Here is a 27,353-nt window from a genome sequence, read left to right on the forward strand (position 1 = left end):
ATGCACAGGGCTTGGGGTCCTAACTGTAAAGAGAAAGCTCCTTGGAGATACGCTGTCGTAAAGACAGTGCTTCAAACGAGAAGCCTCTGAGCCATCCATTCATTCTCCAAAACGAAACGCGGGACCAAGATGCCTCCCCGCCGCGTCACGCGCGCTGAAGCCAAGGCGTTCCTGCGTCGTCTCGACGGGAAGGAAGGCGCAGAACGCGCCCGGCTGCTTGAAGAGCACCGCGCGTATGTCGACGGTACGCGTGACCGCGGTGCTGACTTTGGTGACGACGTTGCGGGTGAACCGCTTGTTTCAGCTCCTACGTCAGCAACGACAGGAAGGTGGCCTAGGATGACAGTGGCTCACGCAAGCCTCCTGCTCCAGCTACGTACCAGAAGAAGGGCGCACTAGTGGGGTACTCCAATTTGCTGGCAAGAGCGCCGCGATTGAAAGGGAAGGCGCCAGTCGCAACATTGCATGCAGAAGAGCTTGCTACCGATGCTGCTTCTGCTGATGAGGATGGGAGTGACAGCGGAGACGAAGATTACGTGGAAACAGGAGAAGACCAAGGAAATGACGACGTCGAGTTTGACATGGCGACAGCGCCAGAGATCACAACACCGAAGAAGGCGGCGAAGAAGAAAAGACCGGCAAAGGCGCCTGGCAAGGCCAAAGCAAAAGGTAAGCGTAAGCGCGCACCATCGAAGAGATCAAGAGCTGACAAATCTGCGCGTACAACGAGCCCACACGTTGCTGCTGGTGACGAAGCCGTCAGGTGAGGAGAATATGCGTTTTGCGTACGATGTGTATCTCACACTTCATGATTGTAATTGTTTTTAGCGATGCGTCTGTTGGTGGGGATTTGGACTATAGCGAAACGTCGCCATCTCCGCCATGTGCAACAGACACAACGCAGGCAAATTGTGGAGCCATGTCGACATCGGAAGGTGCTTCCTCTGCGCAACAGACTCACCGCTAACGCCACCTCGGTCTTCGGCTGCTAGGTACGCTGTCACATGATGGATATCAAGCATGTGCGAGATTTATTTTGACAACTTGCTGTATATTATTGTTGGTTTTGCAAGGTCACTGGATATGGCTAGTGTTATTCCCACAACCCCGCCTCCTCTCTATTCCCGTCAAGATTCCCGTCACGATGATGACATCTATGATGGTGGTGCATTGGATTCGTATTACGATGATTCAGACACTGGGTCAGCAGAATGGTACGAGGACATGGACAATCTTGAAGATGTTGTGGATGCTGAGATTCCAAGCGAGAGCGACACGGAGACGAGTGATGAGCTGTCACTAGATGCGCCTCCAACTGGCGATTCACCGAGTTCTACACCTGCAGTTGGCGCAGCTTCTACAACAAACCGTCGCGGGGGACAGCGACCTCCACGAAGTAAGGAGGAGGCCGAACGCTGGAAGGGCATCATTGACAATTGGCGCGTGCCTTTGCCAGGCCAAGATGGTGCTACTCCACTTCAAACCGGATTTTTTAAAAAAAAATGAAAACAAAAATTTGATTACGAAAACGTAGCACTAATAAGGAAATTCAAAGTGGCGAAAACGCAGAGCAAAGTGGTCCCCTCAGGCTGAGCTGCAGCTAGGTGCCGTACTGCATGTCTTCCATGCGCTCCGCGGCAGCAACGGAATGCTGGCAATGCAGTGTCAACCTGTTAGCAAGGTGCGTGTCGATACATCCGATGCGGCGTCTCGCCGCGCGTTCCAGTTTCTCCATCCGAGCAGCCGCAACCGTCCCGCGAGGATGCTCCACAACCAGCCCTTTACGGGGCAAGGCAAGGTCGGCCTTGATCGTGGCCTTAAAAGCACTAAAACACCCTGTAGCACCAGTTCAAAAGTCGGTTAGTATGCCATTTAAAAAATATTGTAATACAGTATACTGCGTACCTTGAATGGGGTTACATATTGAAGAGTACGGAGCCAGCCGTACAAGTACCAAGTCGGCTCGTTCAGCGACGTGTGCTTCCGTTTGCTTCCACAAATCGACGTGATGTGGTGGCGGGGATTCCGTTGTGGGCGGCCACATGCGTCCAGTCACCGCCGACACGGAGGCAGTCGAGAACACGAGCTCTGGCAAATGCGAGGTGCGGGGCTCTGGACATCTTGGGGTAGATAGAGTCTTGGCTTGGTTGAGGGCTTGGAAAAAGATTGATAAGAGAGAGCGAGGAATGGCAATGAAGTGCTCGCGCACACGCTCAGGAGGGTTGATCCGCTTTGAACTGCGAATAAACCACTTTAAAGTACGGAGTGCGTTTACTCGACATATTTGTGAAGTGACATAAACTCTAATGTTAAAATTGAGAATAATTTTTAAAAAGGTTTAGTTACTTCACCACTTTGAAGTGGAGTAGCACCATCTTGACCTGGCAAAGGTGTAGAAGGGTCTGATTTGTCTAATATAATAGATACAAAGCTCGCTACAACTTCTTGAGAGGAACATCTATTCTGTGGGGACCATTCAAACTAACCGGTTTCATCGCTCAGTTGCAAGCCCAGCTACTACAAGTGGGGTCAGCCAAATTTGCAAACACGGTAAGTAAGGTGCTTATTCTGCTTGCTTTTCTCCTTGCTAACTATTACTGTATGTGTCCAAAGATGTACTCACCTAGACCAGTTACACCACTGCATGGCGACGCTCCACCGTCCACCCACCAGCTAAAGATGGACGACGAATGGGTGGAGGTGAATTGAATTTGAAAGCGACGTCAACAGCAGTGCAAGGTCTGTACTATACGGAAAACAAGCAGTACACAGCGGCAGGTGACGCGATTCTACTGTCCTGGCTGCAGTAAAGGCTCAAAACGATACGTTGCTATGCTCTATGTTTCTTACTACTGCTATCTAACACGTATAATGCAGTGTCTACTTGTGTGACAAGGTGCGCCAAGCACATTACCCCAATAACAACCATACTTGCTTCTCCATTTGGCACCAACTTTGGCGCAATGGAAGCGAGCGCCCACAGCCGCGCCACGGCCGCGGTATCCAGCTGAGCCCCCCCCCCAACAAAGCGGGCGGAAGGACAAGAGGGTCGTGAAGAGGAGGGGGGCGGTGGGGACGAGGAGGAGGCCGCAAGCCTCGGCAATGAGGGAAGTGATGGTGGTGAAAATTCTGATAGTGATCAGAAGGAGACAACGGAAACTGGGGGTGACGACGCGGTAGAGAGAGAGCACCAAGAGTAAGAAACAGTGAAACTGCGTAGGTAATAGCCCAAATGACTTGCTTTTAGCAAACAGATGTAATACACAAATTTGCTTTCGTAGCCGTTCTGCACGTGACTCCGTCAAAAACGATTCATTCCCAATAAAAGAGCCATTTGCACATGCATGATGTCGCGTATGGGCTTTACGGATTTTACTCACCCTGCTCGATATAAAGCATGTGGGTTCATAATACGTACGATTGCAGGATCTTGTACAAATATACAGACACCGATCTTTTTTTTCTATACAAATTTACGCTAAGACTTTTTTTAACATGCTTGATATAAAGCATGTGAAAAATAGTCTGTGCATTCAAGATTTGCTCGGGGTTAATATCACCAGAGCATCCGAGTCACACATGCCCCCTGACACGGTATACACTGTGCTTTAACACGTAATTGTAAAGAAAGTATTTTTTTTATTTGCTGGTATTAAAAGCGGCGCTGCATAACCCCTATTTGGTACAAACCTTTAGAAGAGGAAGAGACCACTCCCGCTTCGCTAAAAACGGCCTTTTAATTGGGCCCAGCGTCGAAACAGTGCGTGTAATAACCTTACACTTGCGTCGGGTTACGGCTGCGCTGGTCATCTCCTTCAAATCTCCCGAGTTGATATTTCGGGCTGTCCGAGTCGCTACATGTTGGCAAATCGTAAGATTTTAAAATGTCGTCTTTTCCAATGGCGAATGCATGAAGTCGCTTTGCCGTCATATAAAACCTCCGAATATCTCCGCAAAGCTAGTATTTCGGAGAAACGGATATCCCTTGCGTCTGGGGTGAACGGAGTTACTTTGCTCTCATCTATTGGGCCTCTACTCGGAGATAAATTTTCTACAGATGATAGACGTATCTCAAAACTTGTTAAGCGGTTGCGTGCCTCTTACCAGCCTGAAGTGGGGTGGCTGGGTCAGCTGTCGGCACCACACGCGGTGGTGAAAGACTGTCGTCACAAGGAGCCCTCACAATTGTGGCTTCAGCATGGACAAGCATACGTTTTTGGCATTTCCACCATCCCGTCGGATGGAACCGACGCTTCAGTAAAAATCTCGACGCGAAAGCACGAGCTGGACGGTCTCACTTTACAACCTGCGCCATGGGAGGCGGATCGCTGTTTCAAGTCGGCGAGGCTGTCGAGTTCTGGCGGGTATTGGTACACTTGAGTATCCTGGCCTTCTGTCTGGTCCTCTTCGAGGCTGCTCTCCACCATGTGGAGCACAAACTCTCTCGATATGACAAGTATCAGCACATGCTTCGCAAGGCATATCGAGAGCTCATGGTCCTTGGTTTATTGAGTCTCGGACTTAAACTACTGAAGGAGGTACCGGGCATTCACGCCGACAGTAAAACCATGTTAGCGTTCCAGGTAGCCGACCTGACCATCTTCATCCTGGCACTGGCGTTAATTCTCCAAGCCATTGTCGTCTTCTCGCAGCTACGCAAGCACAACAAGGTGGCGGATCGGACAGAATTAATCACTGCTCAAGATCTGGTGGATGCAATCAGCCCCCCAGCTGGCACCCCTCCCACCGCAGCTCAGACCCAGATTAACTCTTCAAAATGGTTCTCGAAAAACACAACCGGGTTCGAGAAGGAGATCGTAGAACGACGACTACTACGTCATCTGTTCCTGCGTCGCTTCGGATTGCCACAGCTCTTCCCGTTCTCCAAGTACTTGCGTCGAGCTCAAGCAAACCAGATCTCACATATGATCGAAGTGGAACCGTCGATGTGGGTGCTGTTACTCGCTGTGGCGTGGGGGATCTGTGGGGCTCTAGGTAGTCTGGAAGAACTGGACTTTGAGCTTCCTGAAGGCCACGAACTCGTCGAGGTTTTCGTCATGTTTGCCTGGGGATTAGTAGTCGTTCACATCGCCGTACTACTCTACTTCCGCTCCTGTGTACGTCAACTTCTGACAGCTGCAGGCTACAGTGAGAACGAGCCCACATTGGTGGAAAATCTTCGAGCCATCGCTGAAGAGGAGACCACCGCGTGGCGAAATGAAGCAGCTGACAACGCTCTCGACACGATGAACAGAGTGCAAGAAGAACTCGAGGAGATCGAAGATCGTCGCATGGCCGACAGACACGTACTTCTTCGAAAAGACGTGGGACTGCAACTGATGGCAACCTGCTGTCGCAATATCAACAAACTGGCTGATCCTAAGCTTCACACCGGTCGAGCACCGAGTGGCGTGCAGCCTGGAACGCCAGATATCCACATCCGGTTCTTCTCCCGCAAGGCGTGGCATGTTGGAGTCATGTTTTTACTGATCCTAAACGGCTTCTTCATCGCTCTACTGGTTCAGTGCGCCGTGTACGATCTGGACGATATCTACGACGAATTCGGGCTGGCACCGGCGCTTATGGTCCCGCTCCCGCTTATTCTAAACACGTTTGTGTTTCAGCAACGGATGTTCCGCTATTTCGTCATAGTCTGCAGTATTCTCCGCGTGGACGCCAACACATTGGGTGAAGTGGTGAACCATTTCAGTGAAATTGTAGAACTGCGATCCGAATTCGCGACTTCGTTGCTTGATTGTCTGAAGGAAGGAGACTATACACTCATCGATCTACGTCGAGAACTCCACGCGTACGATCCGCGTCAAACCGGGTTGGTCGATGTTGATAAACTTCGAGAGGTTTTGTCAGCATTTGGCTTTCGTTTGACGAGATTCCGCTTCAACAGCGTTGCGATGATGCTGTTCGAGCTCAATGGAACGAAAGTAGAGTACGGGCAGCTGCTTCGACTATTGTTGCTGGCTCAACAGGAGACCCCGAGTGAGAATCTACAGGGAAGTCAACGTCGCCAACACCCGCTCTTGCAACGAAGTCAGACGTCGTTCGAAGACGCAGGACAGTCAAACTTGCGTGTGAATCAGTCGAACGCTCTAGGTACGGGACGACAGGTGCCTTTGCTCCCACAGCCGAGTCTTGGATCGGAGCCTCGACCCAGTGATTTCGTGAACGTCAGTGGCCCTGGCTTATTAATAAGGAGGCTATCTGTTACCAGTCTGGAGACTCAGAAAACGGACAACAACCGGACACGACCCCCGATGCTGGAGCGTAGTTACACCCACCAATTCGCTGGCTCGAGCTCTCGAGCGCTACATGATATGTACAACATCCGCAGCGAACCTGACTCTCACATGGACAATGTACCGTCCGACACGGTGTACACAGTTCTGTAGACTTGGCTAGCCTAAAAAAATGAAGACTATAAAGCCAAACGCATGAGGTTTTCATTCGAAGTACTGAGACACATTCCTCGAAAAAGGCAATTTTGCTTTTTTAAAAAGAAAGAGCTACAAATTGTGAAGTTCTTGCTTTTTTTATTTTTTGAAAGTAGATTGTATCCATACTACAGTACGTAAGATGTTGTGGGTATCCCTTTGTTTAGGCTCTTGCGAAATAAGATGCTGCTCAAACCACAATAATTTTGAACTTTAAAGACGCGGGACCCACGTTTGTGACTACAGCTCTAGAGTCACCTAGCAAGGCTAAACAAAGAACTGGAGATGACAGATTCCTAGTGGTCGATCAGTTTTTCTTTCTTGAGACCTTGACAGCACATGCTTCTATTAATAGTTTAGCAGAATTGTTGAGCTGTCGACGGCATCTATCAAGCTCTTAACTCGAGAACCGGTACTGAATTTGAGCAGCATCAGCTTCAACGTAGCTCACAGTCATTCGAGCTGTAGACTTCGACACCTTCGCTTCAACTCAACAGCTACTCAGTCCAGTAATCTTGAATATGATGTGACTCGACTACGAAAGTCAGCACTTCAACGATACGTCGAGCAATGACCTCTGATCGACTCATTCGTAAGAGTGGAAATCAGGAATATCGGCTGATACTGCAACGTAGCTTACACTCTCTCGTACTGCTTCATGACATTTACAATTCGACAACTGTCTCAGGTGGATCTGACCCCCACCGACACAACAATAGTACAGGTCGGTACAGCACAAAACGCTACGTCAACAACTCTATGCTGTTTATCGTCAACCGGTCAGCAGGCTAGCAGTTCTAGCGTATGAAAGCCTTTCTTTCGGTTGAGTTCGCGTCGTGATCTAGGAATACCGAGCTGTCGATGGTTGCAGACGGAAGAAATCTGGACGTCGTTATGTTGTGCAGAAGAAGGTAACAGACTTGAAACGGGTTCTTATGAGCGCCCGAGCGACATTATATCGCAAGGGGCAGAAGGTATCCATGCTCGAGCTAATGCAACGCTGGGAAGGCTCATTTCTGAACGAGTTCAATGGCGGGTGAATCTCTCTTCCAAGTGAGTGATAATGTGGAGTTTTGGAGAGTATTGACCCACTTGAGTGTCTTGGCAGCAGTTCTTCTATTCTTCGAATACGTCCTGCACTATGTAGAGCGTCACCTAGCGCGCTACGACAAGTACTACCACATGCTTCAGAAGGTGTACAGGGAGTTTATGATCCTCGGGCTGATAAGTCTCGTGCTGAAGATCCTCAAGGAAGTTGCGCCAATCGACAGCTCCAGCAGCCCGATGATCGCTTTCCAGGTCGCTGATCGCATCATCTTCGGCTTCGCGATCGCTCTCGTGTTACAGTCGTTGTGTATCTTCCTCCAAGTTCGAAAATTCAGCAAACATGCCTTCCAAACAGAGTTGATCACCACGAGAGATTTGCTGGTGGACCTCAACAAACAGCAACAAAACTATGCGGGATCTTGGTCGTTAAAAACTACATCTTTCTCGATCTATGGGGAGAAACCTGTAAGTCGTACGCTGGCAAACAAGGACATCGTGAGGTATCGAGTACTCCGCCACTTTTTCCTTCGTCGGTTTGGCCTACCGCAACTTTTCCCGTTCTCCAGGTACATAAGACGCGCGCAAGCAAATCACATCTCGCACATGATCGAAGTGGAGCCGTTGATGTGGCTGCTGGTTCTTGGTGTTGCGTGGGGGATCTACGGAGTATCTACAATTTTTGAAGAGGTTTCACTCGTCAAACTTCTCGTGATTTTTTCGTGGGCTCTTGTTTTGCTTCATCTTCTGGTGCTATTATATCTTCGCTCATGTGTGAAACAACTCCTAAGAATTGCCGGCTACAGCGAAGACAAACATGTTCTATATGTCAATCTCGCTCTCGTCGCCGAAGAAGAAATTGGAGCTTGGGAGAGCGAGACGGCTGAGAGTGCATTGGATACTATGAACCGAGTCCACGAACTACAGGGGGAGATCGAACACGAACGGAAACCAGCACGACACGCTTTATGCGGCAAACACTGTGGTACCAACAATTCGGAGGGAAATGTGAAAGCTCCACATCGGGAATTACCGAAATTAAACATTCGCTTCTTCTCATCGAAATTCCGGCATGTTGTCGTCATGCTGCTGTTGACGCTGAACGGATTCTTCACTGCGTTGTTTGTACAGTGTGCATTGTACAATTTGGACGAAATCTACCAGCAACTCGGACTGCTTCCTGCTTGCGCCGTTCCACTCCCGATGGTACTGACTGAACACGCTGGTGTTGCAGCATTTTATTTTCCGAGATTTCACGTTAGTCTGCAGCTTTCTTCACCTTGACGCTCACACGCTAGGTGACGTAACCAACCACTTTATCGAAACTGTGGAGCTCCAGTCCCAATTTGCTGTTTCGGTGCTCCAGTGTTTGAAAGACGGAGGGCTCACAATCGCATATCTGGAGACAGTCGTTCGGTCTCATGATCTCGAAAATTCGGGGTTGATTGAGATTGACAGTCGTCGTGCGATCTTGGCCTCAGTCGGGTTCAGCTTGACGCGGTTTCGGTTCAGTAGTGTGGTCAACTTGTTGTTCGATCTCAACGTCCAGCTCTTTCAACTTCTGGTACTCGTCCAGCAAGATCATGAGGGGAACGACCAACGCTCTGGGTTACATGAATTTCAGCGCAGATCCGCGTCATTCGATGACAAAGCGGCCAACAACTCAATTTCCGCGGTTGATTTGAGTCTCAGTACCATTCAGCGCTTTTGTTTCTTAAATCAGTCCTCTGTTGCATCGGATCTCGCAAGCAGCGACTTTGCTTTTCTGAGAACCGTGTCGCCAACTTTGCGTCGGGTCTCGACATCGGGCCAACTACCGGTGTCGAAAGATGAAACCCAAAGTCGTAGACCTATGTTGCAGCGAAGCTACACAAGTCAAATCTCTGGCTCCAGCTCGCGAGCGCTGCATTTCATGTATAACATTCGTCAACTAGCTCAGTTTCAAGAAGAGTCGGCCGCGAAAGACGCGTCGATGGTGTAGGTATTGTACTGGTAATAACCAAACGTATTTTCTGTTGCGTATCTGTCGTTGGTGCAAGTCCATGAAACTCCTAATATCACAAAACTCAGTGAGGCAACAAGCGTGTGACGACGAATGAGATCTCTACGTAGCGTCGAATGTGATTTACGACTGCAACAACAATGTGAAATAAACTCATTTTTGACGTGAAAGTTATCAATATCGGACAATCGCTTAAAGCTCCTTCGTTGTGCTGCTTGGTTCCGTCGAAGTCTGGTCAAATATCCCAAGGAAGTCGTAAACTACAGCCGCCACTGCATTTCGTGCCACACAAGCCACCTCATCCTTGTGTTTCCCTTGTTGCCTAAGAGGCGAAAGCTGCGGTACAAGTTGCACCCCAGCGGTATCCTTTGCAACCGCAGCCACCGCCATACTCGTCCCTGTCGCGAACGCCACCAACCGGGCGAGATGCATGGCTAGCGAGGGTTTGCGAAGAACAGTCTCACCCGTATTGATGACAGTCACCAGCGGACCTCTTGCCCAATGGTTGCTCAGGTACGTTCGGAGACTTAAGCAGAACGCGCACTTGTCGTCACATCCTCTGGCCGACTCATCGACGCAAAACGCCAGCAATTTGCTTAGCTGGTTCACGTTGCGGAACGTTATCGTGATCTCGTGTGCCACTGACGAGCTGCTCATGTGGCGCGTCCGGCTTAAGAGACACCTTCATCGTGATGACAAGGTGGTTTTTCTTGCCCCTCGTGGAGCCCAGCACGGAAACGTCGACAATTCGTTGCAATTGCAAACGACGTTGGAGCATTTCATCGAGTGGCAATGCTGACTGGAGCGAAGCTGCAAAAGGTGCCGATTCCAATTTCCGTGGTAAAGCTTTTTCGGACGGTCGACCGAGCAACTTGATCATGAGACTTCGCGAGATTGTTTGATGGAACGTGTTGGTCATGACTCAAAATGGAGAATGAGCGACTTGTCCGACATGGTGAATTAAACTTTGGTCCTCTCAAAGCTCTCAAAGACTGATGTGATGAGCAAGGTAATGCCTGGTCGGTGGCCCGAATGTACAGCTGCCGATGATTGCTACCAATGCCATTTGATGTTGAGGCTGTCGCCACACACATATTCGAAACACGTGATATGATGAACTTTGGAGTGGCAGCAGGGATGAGCATGGAGGTCTCCTGCAATCGTCAAACCTATTATTAATAAAAATAGGCTCAGTTTCGTAATAGTGCTGAAATATAAATATTATTTGACTCCTACAATTAATTGTGTAATAAACTGCGTATTAGCTTGCTAATTTCTTGACATTGAGCACTGGCAAAGACCATCTAAGGCCGTTGTTAAAGCTGTCTGGAAACTTTGTTGATGGTGATCATCAGTTGACGTGCGGTAAACGTAAACCATAATGACACTTGTGCTGACCGAAAGAATTGTTAATTTTATTTAAGGCTCCTGTATTGAAAGATCGCTCATATCCACTGCGTATTACGTAAGACCCGAGAACATCGAAATGGTCATAAACGTTGGGGGTGGAAAGAAGGACTCTGCACTTTCGCTTTTACATCCTAGCTAAAGATGGCCGGCGGATCTGTTTTTCACGTCGGTGAAGACGTCGCATTGTACCAAGTCGTGGTGGTTTTGAACGCGTTGGCGATCTGTTTGCTGATTTTTGAGGCTGCACTGCATCACTTAGAGCACCACGTCCTGGCCCATAACGACAAATACCAGCACATGGTGAAGAAGGTGTACCGTGAATTGATGATCCTAGGACTTCTCAGCTTCATCATTAAGATTCTGACCGAAGTGGGAGGAATCGACGGCTACAGCGGCACCATGCTAGCATTCCAAGTGGCTGACCTCACCATCTTCATCCTACAATCACGCTCGTCCTCCAAGCCGTCAATGTGCTGCTACTTCTGCGTGGCTACAACAAGCGATCGGATCGAGCTGAGCTCATCACGACCCAAGACTTGGTCGATGCCATGAATTCCTCAAAAGAAGGAGGCAGAAAAGCGCATGCCAATTTGTTCAAGAAGGACGTCGTAGAGCATCGCTTACTACGGCATCTCTTTCTTCGTCGATTTGGTCTTCCGCAGCTTTTCACGTTCTCGAAGTATCTTCGACGCGCCCAAGCAACCAACATCGTGCACATGATAAAAGTTGAACCGTCGATGTGGTTTCTACTGCTTGGGATAGCATAGGCGTTCTCTGCTGTCGAGCAAATCCTCGGAGACTTTGAGGTGGAAATGCGCTACGAGCTCATAGAAACGCTGATGGCATTCGCATGGGCTTTGGTGGTCTTTCACATCTTTGTGATGCTGTACTTCCGCTTCTGTTTGCGTCGACTGTTATCAGTTGCCGGATCCAGCAAAGACAAGTCCGTTCTTGCCGTAAACCTCAGCAAAATTGCCAATGAAGAGGCTAACGCCTGGCAAAATGAAGCTGCAGAGAGTGCGTTAGATGCGATGATTCGAACCCACGAGCAGCATGAAGAGATGGAACACGAACGGAGGGCACGTCGCCGAGGAATACTTAAGGACGACGTAGGATTTCAACTCGTTGCTACTTGCTTTCGACACGTCTCGCGTGCTCTTAGCAGCAAGAAACATCCAGAGCCTCGACAAACGGGAGTGATGCCGGGGTCCCCAGACATCCACCTGCCATTGTTTTCGAGGAAAGCATGGCATGTCGCTGTCATGTTCATGATGATTCTGAACGGGTTCTTTGTTGCGCTACTAGTCATGGGCGCAGTTTACTGCTTTGACGAGATCTACCACCAAGTTGGTATTTTTCCTGTCATTTTGATTCCGGTCCCGTTGGTCCTCAACAGTCCGATCTTCCTTAAGTCCATATTCCGCGACTTCGTCTTGATCTGTAGCATCCTTCACATTGATGCCAGCACACTCGGAGAAGTTGTCGGACACTTCAGTGAAACGGTAGAGCTACGATCGGAGTTTGCGTCTTCTCTGCTGCAGTGTTTGAAGAGAAGTGGACACTCGATCGCAGACTTGGACAAAGCACTGCAGTCGCACGACTTGCATAGCTCTGGTTTCATTGATGTTGACAAGCTGCGCACGGTATTGGCGTCATTCGGGTTCCACTTAGCTCGATTCCGACTTAACAGCGTCGTGAAGCTGCTGTTTGAGCTCCAAGGAACTAGCGTCGAGTATGCGCAATTGGTTCAGCTAGTGACTCTGATTCAGCAGGAGTATTGCGCCGAGGAAAGTTTCCAAGATCTGCGTCCTAGTCATCAGCGAGCTATGACCGTATTCGACGAGACGGATCGACGCCGTCAGTTGCCCCTTCTTGCCCAGACAAGTCTTCCACAAGAACCCGGTCCAAGTGATTTTGTCTTTACGAGCGCAACCACGCCACCACTTGGACGACTGCGGCATCAGTCTGGAGGTCCGATTCGGTCAGATGAAAATTTCGCTCGGCAATCGATTCGTCGACGCAGCGTATCAAGGCAGTTCGCTCCATCAAGTTCACGAGTACTCCATGGCGTGTACAATCTGCAACTCTCTCTGACATCCCCCCACTCGCCGGACATCACCTCATCGGTGCAGCAGTAACCTGAAATGTTAATTTTTGAGAAGCAACAGTCTACCACATGGATAAAAGTGAGTTTCCGATTGAAAATGTTTGAATGTTTTGAGCTGAAGCAATAAAATGTTTTTTAGCTGTTCAATACAACATCGGGAAAACTTGCTTCTTTATTTTCGTTCAGTAACACTTCAAGTAGTTTACCGTATTTGAGATCTCCTACTTCAGACCCAATATTTTTGAAGTTGTATTGTTGCAAAATACACAAGATCTGTACACGTACCGACGCATCTCTATCACGTTTTATTTAAACAAAACAATTTAGTTATCAAGTAACTACGAAGTTTTCTATGTCGTGACGCGTATCCACAGCATGGCGCACTACGGGCACTTCTTCCAGCAGCCGTCGTAGCAGCTCCCAATCAGGTTCACTGTCGGAAAGCTCCGTTCCAGCCTCTAAGTTTTCAGTAGGCTCAATGGATTCCATTTTTGCTTTCTCAAATCCGCTTCTAACCGTTTTGCGAGACAACGCATTCCACGAATTCTTCGTCCAACCTATTAATTGCTGCCGTGTAGGTGCTTTTATCTTAAACGGAAGCGTCTAAGTTGAAGCGCGTAGTTGTTTCAACATGTTCTCCACCCAATTTTTCCGCATTTTGTCTTTTAATGGCTTGTTCCACGAAATATCAGCCGGCTGGCACGCAAACGTGTTGGTACAGTTTAGCATGTTTTTTGTACAGTACTCTAAATAAGGAGATCTAGACTTGTGCGCTGTTCCATTCTCGATATGTGATTGGTTGGAGGGCAGTCTGAATTAGGAGATCACTCTGAAGTAGGAGATCTCAAATACGGTATATCCCGAAGTACCGGTAGATTAGAAACCGGTTATTATTCTTAAAAATCAACGCTCGTGTATTACGCATGATTGGAGACCACAACATAAGTAATAAACTCGAGCACATGTTATGCAGACTGGACTCCCTGCTTTCATTTTCGCTTTTGCTCTTGCAGCCTTGATATCAAGATGGCAGGCGGGTCGGTTTTCCAAGTAGGCGAGGACGTCGAGCTGTACCAAGTCGTAATCGTCTTGAGCGCGTTGGCGATCTTCTTGGTGATATTCGAGGCCGCACTGCATCACTTGGAGCACCACCTACTGGCGCACAATAACAAGTACCAGCACATGCTCCAGAAAGTGTATCGCGAGTTGATGATCCTTGGTCTAATCAGCTTCGTCATCAAGATACTGACCAAGGTGGGCGGTATCGACGGTTACAGCAGCATCATGTTGGCGCTCCAGGTGTCGGACCTCATCATCTTTATCCTGGCAATAACGCTCGTCCTTCAAGCCATCAACGTGTTGCTGCTTCTGCGAGGCTATAACAAGCGAGCAGATCGAGCTGAGCTCATTACGACGCAAGACTTAGTCGATGCCTTGGACAAACCCTCTACAAACAGTTTGTTTAAGAAGGAAGTCGTGACGCATCGCTTACTACGGCATCTCTTCCTTCGTCGCTTCGGTCTTCCTCAACTCTTCCCTTTCTCCAAATATCTGCGACGTGCACAGGCGAACAACATTGTGCACATGATTGAAGTCGAGCCGTCCATGTGGTTGCTGCTGCTTGGGATGGCGTGGGCGTTCGCCGCAGTCGTCCAGATCCTCGAAGACTATGACGTGGACGTGCGCTACGAGCTTATTGAAACGCTGTTGGCGTTCGCGTGGGTCTTAGTGTTCTTCCACATCTTAGTGATGTTTTACTTCCGTTTCTGTGGGCATCGGTTGTTATCCATTGCCGGATTCAGCAAAGACAACGGCGTTCTAACCGAAAGCCTCCGGACTGTCGCCGATGATGAGGCCAATGCCTGGCACGACGAAGCTGCAGAGCGTGCGCTAGACATGATGAACCGAATCCACGCTCAACACGAAGAGATCGAGCATGAACGAAAGGCACATCGCCGAGGTCTTCTCAAGGGCGACGCGGGATTTCAACTCTACTTTCTTCCGGAACGTCTTCCGTGTCATGTGTTGTAGGAAGCGCTCAGCACCTCGACAAACTGGCGTGGTGCCTGGAACGCCGGAGATCCGCCTACCGTTTTATTCAAGGAAAGCGTGGCATGTCGTGGTCATGTTCCTGACCATCCTGAACGGGTTCTTCGTAGCGCTACTAGTCATGGGTGCTGTACTCATCTCGAGCATCCTTCGCATTGACGCCAGTACACTGGGAGAAGTTGTGGGCCACTTCAGTGAGATCGTGGAGCTACGATCCGAGTTCGCCACTTCGCTGCTTCAGGGTTTGAAGGTGAGTGGGTGCTCGATCGCTGACTTGGATAAAGCATTACAGTCAAACGATCTACACAGGACAGGTTATATTGACGTCGATAAACTACGCACAGTATTGGCCTCCTTCGGGTTCCAATTGACGCGATTCCGACTGAACAGTGTGGTGAAGCTGCTGTTCGAGCTTCGAGGAACTGGTGTCGAGTATGCGCAATTGGTTCAGTTAGTGACTCTGCTGCAGCAAGAGTATTGCATTGAAGACGGTTGCTTTCCTAGTTTTCAGCGGACTATGACTTCGTTCGACGATATGGACAGACAAGAAGGAGACGCGCGCTCGAACCGCCGTCATTTACCGCTTCTTGCCCGGTCCAGTCTGGCGCCAGAGCCAGGTCCGAGTGACTACGTGAGTGCAAGTACCCCGACTGCAAGGTCTACCGGGAGTCCCGACATTCGCAGAGAACCGTATCGGACGACAACCGAGCCTTCAACGAGGCTTGTCAAGGCAGTTTAGCGGATCAAGTTCACGAATGCTCCACGGCGTGTACAACCTGCAATCATCTGCAGACTCGATGGCGCGGTGAGGGCATGTAAATAGAAAAAAAAACATGATGCATTTTGTGAGCTTTTTACTTCGAAGTATAATATTTGGCGGGGAAATCTACCGATCTGGCCCGAATTCTCGTCCAGATCTTTCCACAAAACCCAAAAAGGAGACGAGGCAATGGCGCGTTTGAGATGGATCTCCACGCGTCACTGACGCGGCGTCAGTGGCATGTCGAAGATAGTACCGCTTTTGAGCGGCTTTGATTCGCTGGTGGTTGTAGGACGTCTTCTACCAGTCATTTTCCTTCAAATAGAGCGTTTCGTAGCAAAATCTGCGACGTGTGAGCTGCAAAATCTTTGATGCTGGCTGCTTCTCAGGCTGAGCCGTCGTCCAGTGTGCGGTCGCCAGCGTTAGTCGATCCACTTCGTGCTTCTCGCCCTCACTTTGGATTTTGCACGAGTCTCGTCGAAAGATCTTCTTCGAATCTTGGCCATGCCGGGGCTGACTTCGGCCGCGTCGGTTAGCGCCCTGGAGCTGGGGTCGAAGGGGAGCTGGGAGAACATGAAGATGGCTGGTGGCCTCAAGGACCGAGCCAGCACCGTGCACGACCTCAAATACTACGGTGCGTGTGAGTCTGAGTCCTTAACTCCTTGCCCCCCCCCCCCTCTCTCTAATAACCTCAAACCTCTGCAGTCGAGGAGCAAAAGCGTCTGTACCAGGAGCTTCCCTTCCGCGTTCTTCCCGGAATGCGTCGTCGCTCTTTCCGTAGCGAACGGGAGTTCCCGCAGCTTCGTCCACGCAGCTCATGGGCGAATCTATCTCGCCTCATCCAGAAGGTAAAGATCTTTTTATTTTTTTAAAATAGCATTCAATAACAAAAACTAATATTTCCTGAACCAGCATGGAGAGCAGAAGCCGTTGCTCGAGGAGGAGGAAGAGGAGCCTGGCTACACGTATTCGTTGCTGGTTTCATGCATGGTAGCGGTCATCAACGCCTTCCAGTATGGCTACAACACGGCTGTGACGGGCGCCATGAACGCTGCGGTGGTGTTCCCCGGCCACTCGGACATGATGTGGGCTCTGTGTGTCTCGAGCTTCGCTGTGGGTGGACCCATCGGGTCCTTCGCGGGAGGTCAAATGAGCGGCCAACTCGGTCGTAGGAAGACGATGCTCGCCAATTCCTGTCTCTTTCTTGTATCTGGCGCTGTCATGGCCTTCTCATTCAACATGTACATGCTCGTACTCGGTCGGTTTCTCGTCGGTATCGCGTCGGGAACCGCCACGGTCGTCGTCCCGCTGTATCTCGGAGAACTGGCGCCGCCCAATCTCCGTGGAGCGTTGGGCACAACGTACCAATTGGCAATGGTCATCGGCATTCTGGCAACTGACATCCTGGCGTTCGGCTTTGCTGGAGAGAGCCAAAGCCTCGCCCAGCCAGGCTGGCGTCTCATGTTCGGGTTCGCTGGCATCCTCGGCGCTCTTCAGATCGCTCTAACGCCGCTACTAAGTGAAAGTCCACGCTGGCTGCTGAATCATGGCGAGGAGAAAGAAGCGGAGCACACGCTGCGTCGTCTCCGCCAAACCGACGACGTGTTTGACGAGCTGGACAACATTTCTGCTGCCAGTTTCAGCGAATCTGGCGACGTCCAGGGCGTTGGCGACGTTTTACGCGACAAGAAGATCCGCGTCCCTCTCCTGGTTGCTGTGGTGTTGCAGTGCGCCCAGCAGTTGAGTGGCATCAACGCTGTCATGTTCTACGCCAGCTCGTTCTTCAAGAACGCGGGGCTGGAGAACCCTCTGGTCGGTATCACGCTGGTTTACATTGTGAACGTGCTGGCTACAGTCGTTGCACTGATGCTGATGGACTCGGCTGGACGTCGTCCGCTCCTGCTCTGGTCCATTGTGGGAATGCTCGTGTCGAGTGGGATTTTGACGGTGGGATTGATGGATTTGCTGCCGTTCGGGAGCCTCTTCAGTGTGGGCGGCGTCATGAGCTTCGTGTGGTTCTTTGAGATCGGACTGGGGCCCATCCCGTGGCTCATTGCAGCTGAGATGTTCCCTGCAAAGTCGCGGACGACGGCGACTGCGATCGCCACGATGGTCAACTGGTTTGGACTGTTCCTCATCGGTATCTTCTTCCCTACGATGCAGGCAGCTCTGGACGACTTTATCTTCGTGCCGTTTGCAGTTCTGCTGGTCTTGGCACTGGTATTCTCACTCAAATATGTGCCCGAGACGAGAGGCAAGACGGTGGAAGAGATCCAACACGAACTCAACGCGAAGTAGCGTAGAGAAACTCAAAAACTCTTTTTTATACATTCTCAATCTCAAATTACCTTTTTTGCGTGTGCTTTTTTTTAGTCACCCGAGACCATTTCCACACCGGCAATCATACCGGCATCAGAGTGACCGAGGATGTGACAATGTGCCGCCACAATACCGGTATAATCTTCCGGACGGAACCGGATTGTCACGTTACCCGGAGTGGGGACGGAGATGACGTCGCGCCAGTCGCCGATCTCGTAGTCGATGCCGTGGCCGTGACTCATGTCCACAATCTGGAAAGCGTTCGTATGCAAGTGAAACGGATGGTTCTTGAGAGTCACTGCGCCGCTTTCATCTCTCCGGTTGATGATGACCCACTCCTGTACCCGACCGAGAGGCATAGTTCGGATGCTGGTGCCGTCGAAAAGCGCGTGGTTGATGTAGTATGGTTTGTAGAAGAACCCGTCCTTCATCTCCGGATCGCCCATAGTGAATTCGAACTCAAACGGTAGCGGATCCATCCCGGCACGGTCTACTGCGGAGAGTTCAAGTAGACTCTTAGCAGGTCCATAGAGCTCTGAAGGCGGAGGTACAGCAGTGACAAGAGGCTCGTCGAGTGACTCGCCCTGGACGTGGATGAAAGCCAGGACTCCAGAGTAGAGATCCGAGTGGTTGCCCATAAATCCGTGTAGTTTGGGGTCCTTGACAGATTGAATCGGGCGCAGTATCTCAGGACCAACTTCCGTTGCCGGTTCGCAGTTTAACACAACGTCGACGCGAGCACCAGGCAAAAGGATCACGGTCTCCATTGGACGGGGCTTTGCCATGTAAAGACCGTCACTGGCTGCCAGCATAATAGAGCAGCCGGGCACTTGCACTTCCAATGAGGCGGTGCCACCAGCATGCAACATTCGGAGAAGGACGTTCTCGTGTGGACGCACTTGAATCTTCGGCAGATACTCGCCATTGACGGAGAAATACTGGGCAATGGGAGGGATCTGAGGTTTCTCCTTCGACGAGTCTGTTTCTTGCAGTAGTTCTTTCGATAGCTTGGCGTTTCTAATGGGGCGTTCAGTCTCCTGAACGTCCGGGTAGAGTTTGCGAACCTGTGCGTCCAGCTTGGTCTTGCCCGTGTACATGACCTGCATGTCCAGAGTACTGCGCGACGCCTTGGCTGCTTCCACCATCGACGTCATTATGCCTCCAGTGAACTTGAATTCCTGAAGCACCATGACATGTCGCTGCTTGATTGCTGCGTACTCTGCCGGCACAGTCGCCGGGTCATCTTCCACGACAATAGGACCCACCATCCCACCTCCCATTTGTAAGAATACGGAGCCGTGGAAGTGTGGGTGGTAGTGGAAAAGGCCTCTCGGATGGTTTAGTGGCACGTGCAGATGCGTGTCTGCGCTCTCTCCAGGAGCCACAATTCGGAACACGTTGTCTTCTGTTCCTGTGGGGTCCACGTGCATCCCGTGGAAGTGCAGGTTGGTGTTATTGGGCTCGTGCATTGTGTTAGCTGTCCACTCTCCAGCCACGTTAGGGCCCAAGTTGTTGACCAGGTGGATGTTCAGTACGTCGCCTGGTTTCAAGACGAGCATTGGACCAGGGACGCTGTCCTCATACGCGCGGGTGTAGAAGGCGATAGGACCGTTGTCCACGAGCTTCTCAGCTACTGTTATGGTTGTATTGAGCTCTCCGTTGATTGACATTCTCGTCTCGAGCGCCGGTAGCTCGGGTAGTTGTTGCAGCACCTGGTTCAGCAGCTCCAGTCGAGTAGAGGCGGGTCCAGCGGCCGCGCGCAGACTCTGACTTCGCTCCTTGTGCACATAGGAAACCAGCAACAGTGCGATGATGCCCACGCCCACCACGAAGGCACATGCAACGTTGCGGCGCAGACGTAGCGTTTGAGTCTGCAGCTGACGTGCTCCTCTCCGCAGGAACACATCACTGTCTTTAGCTTCATCCTCTGGGTCCTCAGTCGCCGCATCTTCTTCGGATGAACGCTTAGACTCGCAGAACACACCCGTGCCGTAGCTGCTATTGCGCGGGGAGCGGGGTGCCGCGCGTTTGCGGCTGCCATCAGCGCCAGGGATGGCCATCGGTCGATCAGTGAAATCCAGCAGTGCACATGGAAACGTCAAGTGCTTCGAATAGCTGCGGCCTATAGCCAATCAAACGGCGGCATTGAAAATACTGATATTAACATCATCTTCAAAATACTTTTATACTTCGTAATGGAAATTGTATTGGTCGACTTAAGCTACCGGTACCAATACAGCTGTCGGTCCAAAAGTTTCATATCCTCAATACCGGTAAACCGCTTCAGTGAAATGAGACACAAGGTACCGGTACTTGTGTGACCCGGACACAGGGCTTGCACGATCGTGGGTACATAATGGAGGTGATCAAAGCAAAAACAATCATCAAACAATGTTCATCTGTTAAATATCAAAACTTGTTAGCGGCTCCTTTATAAGCCACACCGCTTATGTCATGCGTCAGCAAAGCCACTGGCCCTTTCTCACGAGAAGAACGACTCGCCAGTCTGTTCCGATAGGAAGCGCTTGACCAGCGCCGGGATAATGTGATAGCCATGCAGAGACCTCGGACAGCACGTGTAGCCATCCCGCGCCATGTAAACCAGCTCGTTAATGAAGGAGCTCAGAATGAACTTCCGCTCCTCCGTGGTGGTCGTGAACTTGACTTTGAGGCTAGGTTTGCACGGTGTCACGTGCAGGAAATCCAGCAGACTTGAGCAGTACGCGCATGCCTTACGCTTGGGGTGGTGCTTACGCGCGATATGCGCCACGTTCGAGCGAAGTCTCGCAAAGTTTGAATATCGCTGCTCGATCTGGTAGTCCGGGGCCCTGTCCTCCGGCTCGCGGTCTGCCAGCCATTTGTGCGGGTCCAGCTGTCCCGCTGACAGCTTGCGACGGCTGCTTCGCGTTGACGGTAAACCCTTTTGCTGGCGGTAGCGGTACACGTCCAGCACAAAGTAGATGGTTCCCTCCTCGCGCTCTATTACATCGTGGATAGCAATGAATTCAATGCACGAGAGGAACAGGCGGATCTCCGTGGCGCGTGACACTTGCTGTGGGTAAATCGCGACGGGCGCCAGCTCCAGTTCGCGTAACACCAGAATCTCCGACGCCAACGGACTCAACTGCTTCGCCGTCGTTGACGCTGTCGTGGCTTTTTCGTCCTTGCTGCTGCTGGGGGTTACAGTGGAAGGCTCTGAGGGGGCTCTTACTCCAGCCATATTCTGCTCGCTGTTGTCCTCCGCCTTGGCCATTTTTGCAATGCTGTCTTGACCAAGTGCAGGCTAAAACTGAAGTGAGATCCGTGCTGAATGTAACCGAGGCGTAATCCCCCAGTGTCACATCTTTTATTATAACCTCTTAGAAAACATAGTAATAAAAAAAACATTTTTATTTAGATTTGCGTCTTAGAGCAAAATCTTTTACAGATGACCCCCTTAGTAGCAATCCCTGCTCATGGAATACCCTACTACAAGAATAACAAATCGGTTCCAGAAGTCATCTTCTTGTTGTGAAGGCCTAAGATAAAAATACATATCCCCTTTCCCTCGGAATATGGGATACAAAATCTCCAAAAATGACTCTTCTGAGGTGCTTAACTATGGGAGAGTCACTATTGTGCAGCACGTCCAAAGGAGGCAAGCAAGGACACTTGCTGCTTGCACCCATCTTGCAGCTCTCTCTGTATTACTCTGCATCGCTCTAAGCCCCTGCTCACTTCGCCCGCTGAATCTGTTTGAATAAGCAGCTTAACTGTCCACTTTAAGGTGTTCCTTACTATGCGCAGAATTGAGCTCTACATAATCATCGCCTTCAGTATTCTCGGAGGCATTCATCGAGATATTACTTGCGGGAACGTCCTCCACCTGGACTCCGCAGAACTCTCAATCAAGGGAGCTGTCGTACACGTTCTCTTCTGGTGGATTCGACAGTTCCGTTACCGACATCGGATCGGACGCATGTAGGTGCGACAGCATTGCTGCTAGCTCATCGGTCATGGGGACTTCCTCTTGTGGCTCACTGTATTCATACGCATAGTAATCGAGTAAACCGGTGTGTCTCGAACATTTAACAAATATCGAGGCCTTCTTACGTTTCAATAGCTTAGATATTGCTTCTTGATGGCGCTGTTGCAGCGACAAAGTTGAATGGGCCCACTCGGCTAGCTGTTGTTGTAATAGGTTGGGGTGGCTAGCATGATGCTGGCAAATTTGCAAAGCGCTGAGCATTGGTGAGCAAGGCTGTAAATGTACCTGAGTAAAAAGTTGGTTTCCCAGCGCTATGACTAACGAAGGGTTCATCAGCAAAAGAAGGACCTGTGCTTTTCAATATTTGGATATTAATAATGCGATAATTGTGGGTTCTTTTTTTTCTTTCCGGAATGGTCCACCCAAGTACGTGGGTACATATTAAAGGTCCAAAGTATCAAGCGAATCGCTTGCCGAAGTTCGGAGTCCGAACGCTATCCATTAGGTGCTGCTCGCGATGGCTGGTGCTCGATGGATTCATAGTGACAGTAATACAAGTGTAAACTAAACATGCTGCAGACTCTGCAATAGAATGCCAGAGCCTCTGCAGATGCAGACATATTGGGACATACCGAATTACCTTAGTTATGCATTACACCCAATCTGCAGTGCAGAGACCAGAAATTGCGTGTCCCGGCTATCGGTATCTTCGAACAAACAGTCTATTTAAATTTGAGCAAGTACGAAAAAGATCATCAAAGGGATCGACGCCATGAATAAATGAGGATACGGCGGCAATTAAATTTGCTAGCTGGTAAATCAGGGTAGAACGTGTGAATTGCGGACGCAATACTACCGTTCTTGTCTAGATACTCTAGTACCCTCAGCTTGTGAGAAGCAGTGTACGCCGTAATGGTGTTCGTTGGTGCTTGGCGGCCCTTGCCACCAGGTAGGCGAGGCCTCCACTTTGGGCGTTTACGTTGCGTTGGACTCATCTGCGGCTTTGAGAAGTGAGACCAGTACTAGATAATGTACGCAAATTACTGGTTGTCAAGCCGTGTAATTGATAACTAAGGATGCACGGCTTCCTTTCCCACTCAGCGTTTGGCGGCTTCTGATTGGCCACATTGAAGTGTAAAGAGTAATTCATAACTAAGGTTATTCGGTACCGGCGAGTTATGTTGACTATTCTGCTGTCATTACATCATCATACCGATGCACGACCACCTCATCTCGGGATTATCGTTTCATACCGGTATAAGTTTTGCGCACAAAAGGTAAGGAAAAAAGACCGTTGTTGCAGGCACTGAATGGAATGTATATAATCGGGGCGTCGTGTTACCCACTGAGCGGCACCATAGGCACCGGCGTGCCTTAAGGCACTTTATTTGGTGCAAGAGGTACCGATTTCAGAAAAGGGGGGTAATATAAAAGAATACATTTCAAAACTTTCCTCAAATTTAGAGATTGCGATGAGTGGTGGTGGTGGATTGAAATACAAGGTGTTACGCGAAGGTTGCACAGTTTATAAAACACATTGTGAATGTTGATCGATGTACAGATAACTTAGTGAGTTTTTGGACATTGGCTTCCAAACCATTTTACGAAGCGCCTATGAGGGAGATTTTAGGCCGCTTGTATAAGAGCTTCGAGCGTCACTTGTACTATGGAATTTCCAATTTGAAGAAATGCCACCGATGAGTTATAGTGCTCTTACTTATCTCAAAGAGCAAACGACTACCCTGATGAGCTGTCATTAACTCGTCTTACCAGTTTATTCCTGTAAATGATACTGGACACGTGAGATATCAACGAATTGTGTTTTGTACTGAAAGGTAAACATAGTGCTATCATCTGCAAGAGCGCTACGGTATACACTTCAGTAGATAGCGCAGCCGCATAAAGCGCAACATTGCGGGGCCTGGCTTGTTGGGCATAGAAATACCACGAATGTAGCACTCAAAGAAGAGGAGTACCATGACGCCGCAATTGGCTCCATCTGGCTGGCGTGGCTTGGTTTCCTTCTTGAGCCTCATGTTGGCACGCAATTCTCCGAATAGATCCTTTAGTAAACCATCGCACATGCCGTAATAATTGGTCTTCGTAGCTTGCAATGGGTCGAATATCGTGACTGATCTGGTTTCAGGGCGAAAATAAAACACAATCCCACACCAGTGATTGTTATCCACGTGTAACCCCATCAATACCAGCTGATTGGCGGAATCAAAAGGAGTGCCACTGCGTATAACGCGTAGTTTATCTTCTCGGTCGTGTAGCCGATGAAATATCGGATCGATAATTCCCACTTTGGTGTTTTCCTTTTGGAGTAGTACCAGCCCTTGAGCCATGCATGCATCATCTAACCATTTATTTCCACGTAACGTGAGTAGCGAGAGTGACGATAGAGAACCAAACGGTGTACGCGGTCCTCCGCGCAATAATAATGTCTCGATTTTATGCTCACGCATACCGATGTCATCACTCACGCCGTCCAAAAGTTCATCTGGCAATGACAACCGTTTGTTGCTGGTATTGACAGCCCAAACCACAGTATCTTCCACGTCCGTAATGCACTTCAAGGCACGGTGCCAGCGATCCATCGCGTTGATATCCCCTAGTTGATAGATACCAAAGCGAGGTACTCGTACTCCTACGTCATCTTCGCCACAGACCACAGGTACGGCTTTCCGAAACTGCTGAATAGCACTCTGTGCTTTCGTCACAAACCACTGCGGGAAAATGTAGCGAATGTCCTTTTCGCTCTCCTCGGATGTGAAAATTCCAGCAATAGCCTTCTTAGATTGTGGGACCGATCGTTCCGAGAGCGACTGCGTCGACGACTTGATATCAATGTAGCTGTAGTCCCTATCCAGAAGTTTGACGAGATTATTTAGGCTCGGCACAGGCACCAATTTCCTTGAACTAATTTTGTCGCCTTTTCCTTTCCACGAGTCATGCGCTCCTTCTTCCCGGACACTTTCTGCTGTTTTCGCACTTTAGGGCGCCCACGGCTCTTCGCACTTTTACTGATCTTGAATGTCGCCGGTGTAGATGTGTCAGAGTTCTCGCTAGCCGAGCTTGTGGGTTGTCGCTTCGACAGGATGCTTGTTGGCGCCGTTTCTACATCCTTTGCGCGATTGGTATCCTCAGTCACCGTAGGTACAGATGAACCCTTCTGAGAGCCTGTAGGCACTCCATCAGTACCTGTAGCCACTGCAGCTTCTCCTGTGGTACCTGCAGCCACTCCGCTGGTACCTAAAGCCACTGGAGGTGTTCCTGTGGTACTTGTAGCCACTCCAGTTGTATTTGACGTCACGGTATTAATACTCCCTGGCACAGCATCTGTAGTTGTAGTCTCAGTATCCATAGAGTCGCACAGGTGTGGGTGTGGTTGCGGCACGTCATCAGAATAGTCACATTCAGGACTTTGTTCGAGAATTTTGGGGGAAACAGGATCCAATTCTTGATCGGATGTTGCGGTGCCGCTTGCATCGACAGCAGAAGGTAGGTCGTACGAAGAAATCGATAACTGAGAAAGTAGGTCAATCCATTGACCTTCGCGACCCACGAACGGTGCAACCCCGTCCTTGATGATCTCCTCAAACTTGTCCAACGCTGCCAGCATCTCATTGAAGACTGCTGTACCATTACGGCTCATAATGTCAGCGATCTGAGTACCGCGTCGACAAGCCGTACTGAATTTGGTGGTGCCATTGAGAACCTTGTGTTTGCTTGACACCATCATCGACTCACGGATTTGGAAGGACTTGCGTGCGATCTGATCTTGGGGGGCGTCTTCCTCTTCAGCAGGTTGATTCAGCTTACACGACAATCTCCATCGCTGGGCAATGTGCCGAATCGGAATTACATTCTTACCATTGCTCAGTCTCCAGTACATGACGTGACGACAAGGAAGAAGCGTGGTACGCATGAAAACGCAAGAGCAGCGATATACCTATCATTCGTACCAATACAAAGCCAATTAGTCAATAATTAAGATAAATATTGCTAGCATCAACTATAAAACTTACCGACGTATCGACATGATAGGCGTTATTGTCGCTGCCGCACGATACGGTGAACATGTTGGGCGTCACTTCGGTGACCTCGTAGTGGGTAGCTCGGTCCTTTGCAATCCAGTACTGTTGCTCAATCTGACGGTAGGTGTGTGGGCTCACCTCCTGTGAAAGTCGCTCCAGCTCTTTATCCGCGCCCTGATATCGCATGTAACCCACCGCTGTCATATTTTTACTGTATTCCATCTCTGCAACAGCCTGCAGAAATATCAGTGTATCCACACATTCGTCAAGAGGCATCTCAGGTTTCAGGATTTCCTTAAGATGCCCCCACGATGCCTCCAAGCTATCGCATAACACACAAACGTTAGCGTCAAATTAAATACAGAAGCCTTAACTCCATAAATTCTTACCGGTTATTTGTGTGATTTCCAAGATGCGGTACGTCTGAACGGGCGTAGAGAGCCCAACGCTCCTTCTGTTGGTCCCAATTCTTCAAAAAAAAACGGAGAAACGGGTGCTTTGGGTCTGGGATCGCGTCTGTAGAGCGTAACTGAACGTTATCCAAAGAGGAAATACAGGTACTTGAGATACCTTGTGTAATCTTCACTTGTGGGTTGCTGTTCTCATCATATCCACTGCGTCTTCTACTTGATCCATGTCGAAGCTGCTTGGCCCTCCGTACTCACTCTTTGACATCTCCGACCGGATGTATTTCTTGAGATGGAGTGACAGAGAATCACTTTAACGTTTGGAAGGTGCGCCGTCCGAAAGACTCAGCTCACCCATTATCTTTGGTCGATCACGATGAACCGAATCTTCTCCCACGACGGATTTCAACAGCCTGAATGATCAGATCGACTCGGTAAGACACTCGACACTTTCAATTTCCATTATGCTGTCCTGACCATACGGCCCCTAGGCACGCAAACGGTAATCATTAGTTCCTTTCGGTACCTACAGGTACATCTGAGGGTAACTCTTGTACATTACGTGTCTATAGTCACCAACAGGTACCTCTAGACACGTAGACTTACATGGCCGTACACATCATGTATCATGAACGAGAATAGCTTGTACCTCGAGTCGTTCGTGTTGTGCGTCGCGTCGATCAACAGCACCTCCGGAAAAGCCTTGAGCCAGCGACGCATCTGGCGCGTCTGCAGCGTGATTGTCTGCGCCACAGATTTGTCATCAACAAACACAGAAGCTCGGTTACCCCGCCGTCCA

General features: G+C 49.8%; 7 protein-coding genes across 7 annotated transcripts; 5 read left to right on the forward strand and 2 right to left on the reverse strand.

Annotated features, from left to right (window-relative positions):
• Positions 1–129: 129 nt before the first annotated feature.
• On the forward strand, positions 130–3,055 carry PITG_11286 (uncharacterized protein; the record flags this gene model as incomplete). The annotated part of the gene is made up of 8 exons (XM_002901998.1): positions 130–286; positions 373–669; positions 1,196–1,443; positions 1,556–1,798; positions 1,894–2,126; positions 2,424–2,550; positions 2,628–2,806; positions 2,878–3,055. The coding sequence occupies 8 exons, from the start codon at positions 130–132 to the stop codon at positions 3,053–3,055; spliced, it is 1,662 nt and encodes a 553-aa protein (XP_002902044.1).
• A 1,258-nt stretch (positions 3,056–4,313) lies between these two features.
• Positions 4,314–4,929, forward strand: PITG_11287 (uncharacterized protein; the record flags this gene model as incomplete). Its single annotated transcript, XM_002901999.1, has 3 exons — positions 4,314–4,709; positions 4,812–4,817; positions 4,903–4,929. 3 exons carry the CDS (start codon positions 4,314–4,316, stop codon positions 4,927–4,929), a joined length of 429 nt encoding a protein of 142 aa, XP_002902045.1.
• A 2,549-nt stretch (positions 4,930–7,478) lies between these two features.
• Positions 7,479–8,208, forward strand: PITG_11288 (uncharacterized protein; the record flags this gene model as incomplete). The annotated part of the gene is made up of 3 exons (XM_002902000.1): positions 7,479–7,877; positions 7,986–8,122; positions 8,184–8,208. The coding sequence occupies 3 exons, from the start codon at positions 7,479–7,481 to the stop codon at positions 8,206–8,208; spliced, it is 561 nt and encodes a 186-aa protein (XP_002902046.1).
• Positions 8,209–11,046: 2,838 nt separating this feature from the next.
• PITG_11289 (uncharacterized protein) lies at positions 11,047–12,817 on the forward strand (the record flags this gene model as incomplete). The annotated part of the gene is made up of 5 exons (XM_002902001.1): positions 11,047–11,369; positions 11,440–11,444; positions 11,485–11,630; positions 11,673–12,696; positions 12,786–12,817. The coding sequence occupies 5 exons, from the start codon at positions 11,047–11,049 to the stop codon at positions 12,815–12,817; spliced, it is 1,530 nt and encodes a 509-aa protein (XP_002902047.1).
• A 3,577-nt stretch (positions 12,818–16,394) lies between these two features.
• Positions 16,395–18,119, forward strand: PITG_11290 (solute carrier family, facilitated glucose transporter, putative; the record flags this gene model as incomplete). The annotated part of the gene is made up of 3 exons (XM_002902002.1): positions 16,395–16,455; positions 16,527–16,669; positions 16,734–18,119. 3 exons carry the CDS (start codon positions 16,395–16,397, stop codon positions 18,117–18,119), a joined length of 1,590 nt encoding a protein of 529 aa, XP_002902048.1.
• A 71-nt stretch (positions 18,120–18,190) lies between these two features.
• On the reverse strand, positions 18,191–20,200 carry PITG_11291 (uncharacterized protein; the record flags this gene model as incomplete). Its single annotated transcript, XM_002902003.1, has 1 exon — positions 18,191–20,200. The coding sequence occupies one exon, from the start codon at positions 20,198–20,200 to the stop codon at positions 18,191–18,193; it is 2,010 nt and encodes a 669-aa protein (XP_002902049.1).
• Positions 20,201–20,622: 422 nt separating this feature from the next.
• PITG_11292 (uncharacterized protein) lies at positions 20,623–21,424 on the reverse strand (the record flags this gene model as incomplete). Its single annotated transcript, XM_002902004.1, has 1 exon — positions 20,623–21,424. The coding sequence occupies one exon, from the start codon at positions 21,391–21,393 to the stop codon at positions 20,623–20,625; it is 771 nt and encodes a 256-aa protein (XP_002902050.1).
• Positions 21,425–27,353: the final 5,929 nt, after the last annotated feature.

This window comes from Phytophthora infestans, genomic scaffold (assembly GCF_000142945.1).
Source record: "Phytophthora infestans T30-4 supercont1.19 genomic scaffold, whole genome shotgun sequence".
Lineage (NCBI taxonomy): Eukaryota > Oomycota > Peronosporomycetes > Peronosporales > Peronosporaceae > Phytophthora > Phytophthora infestans.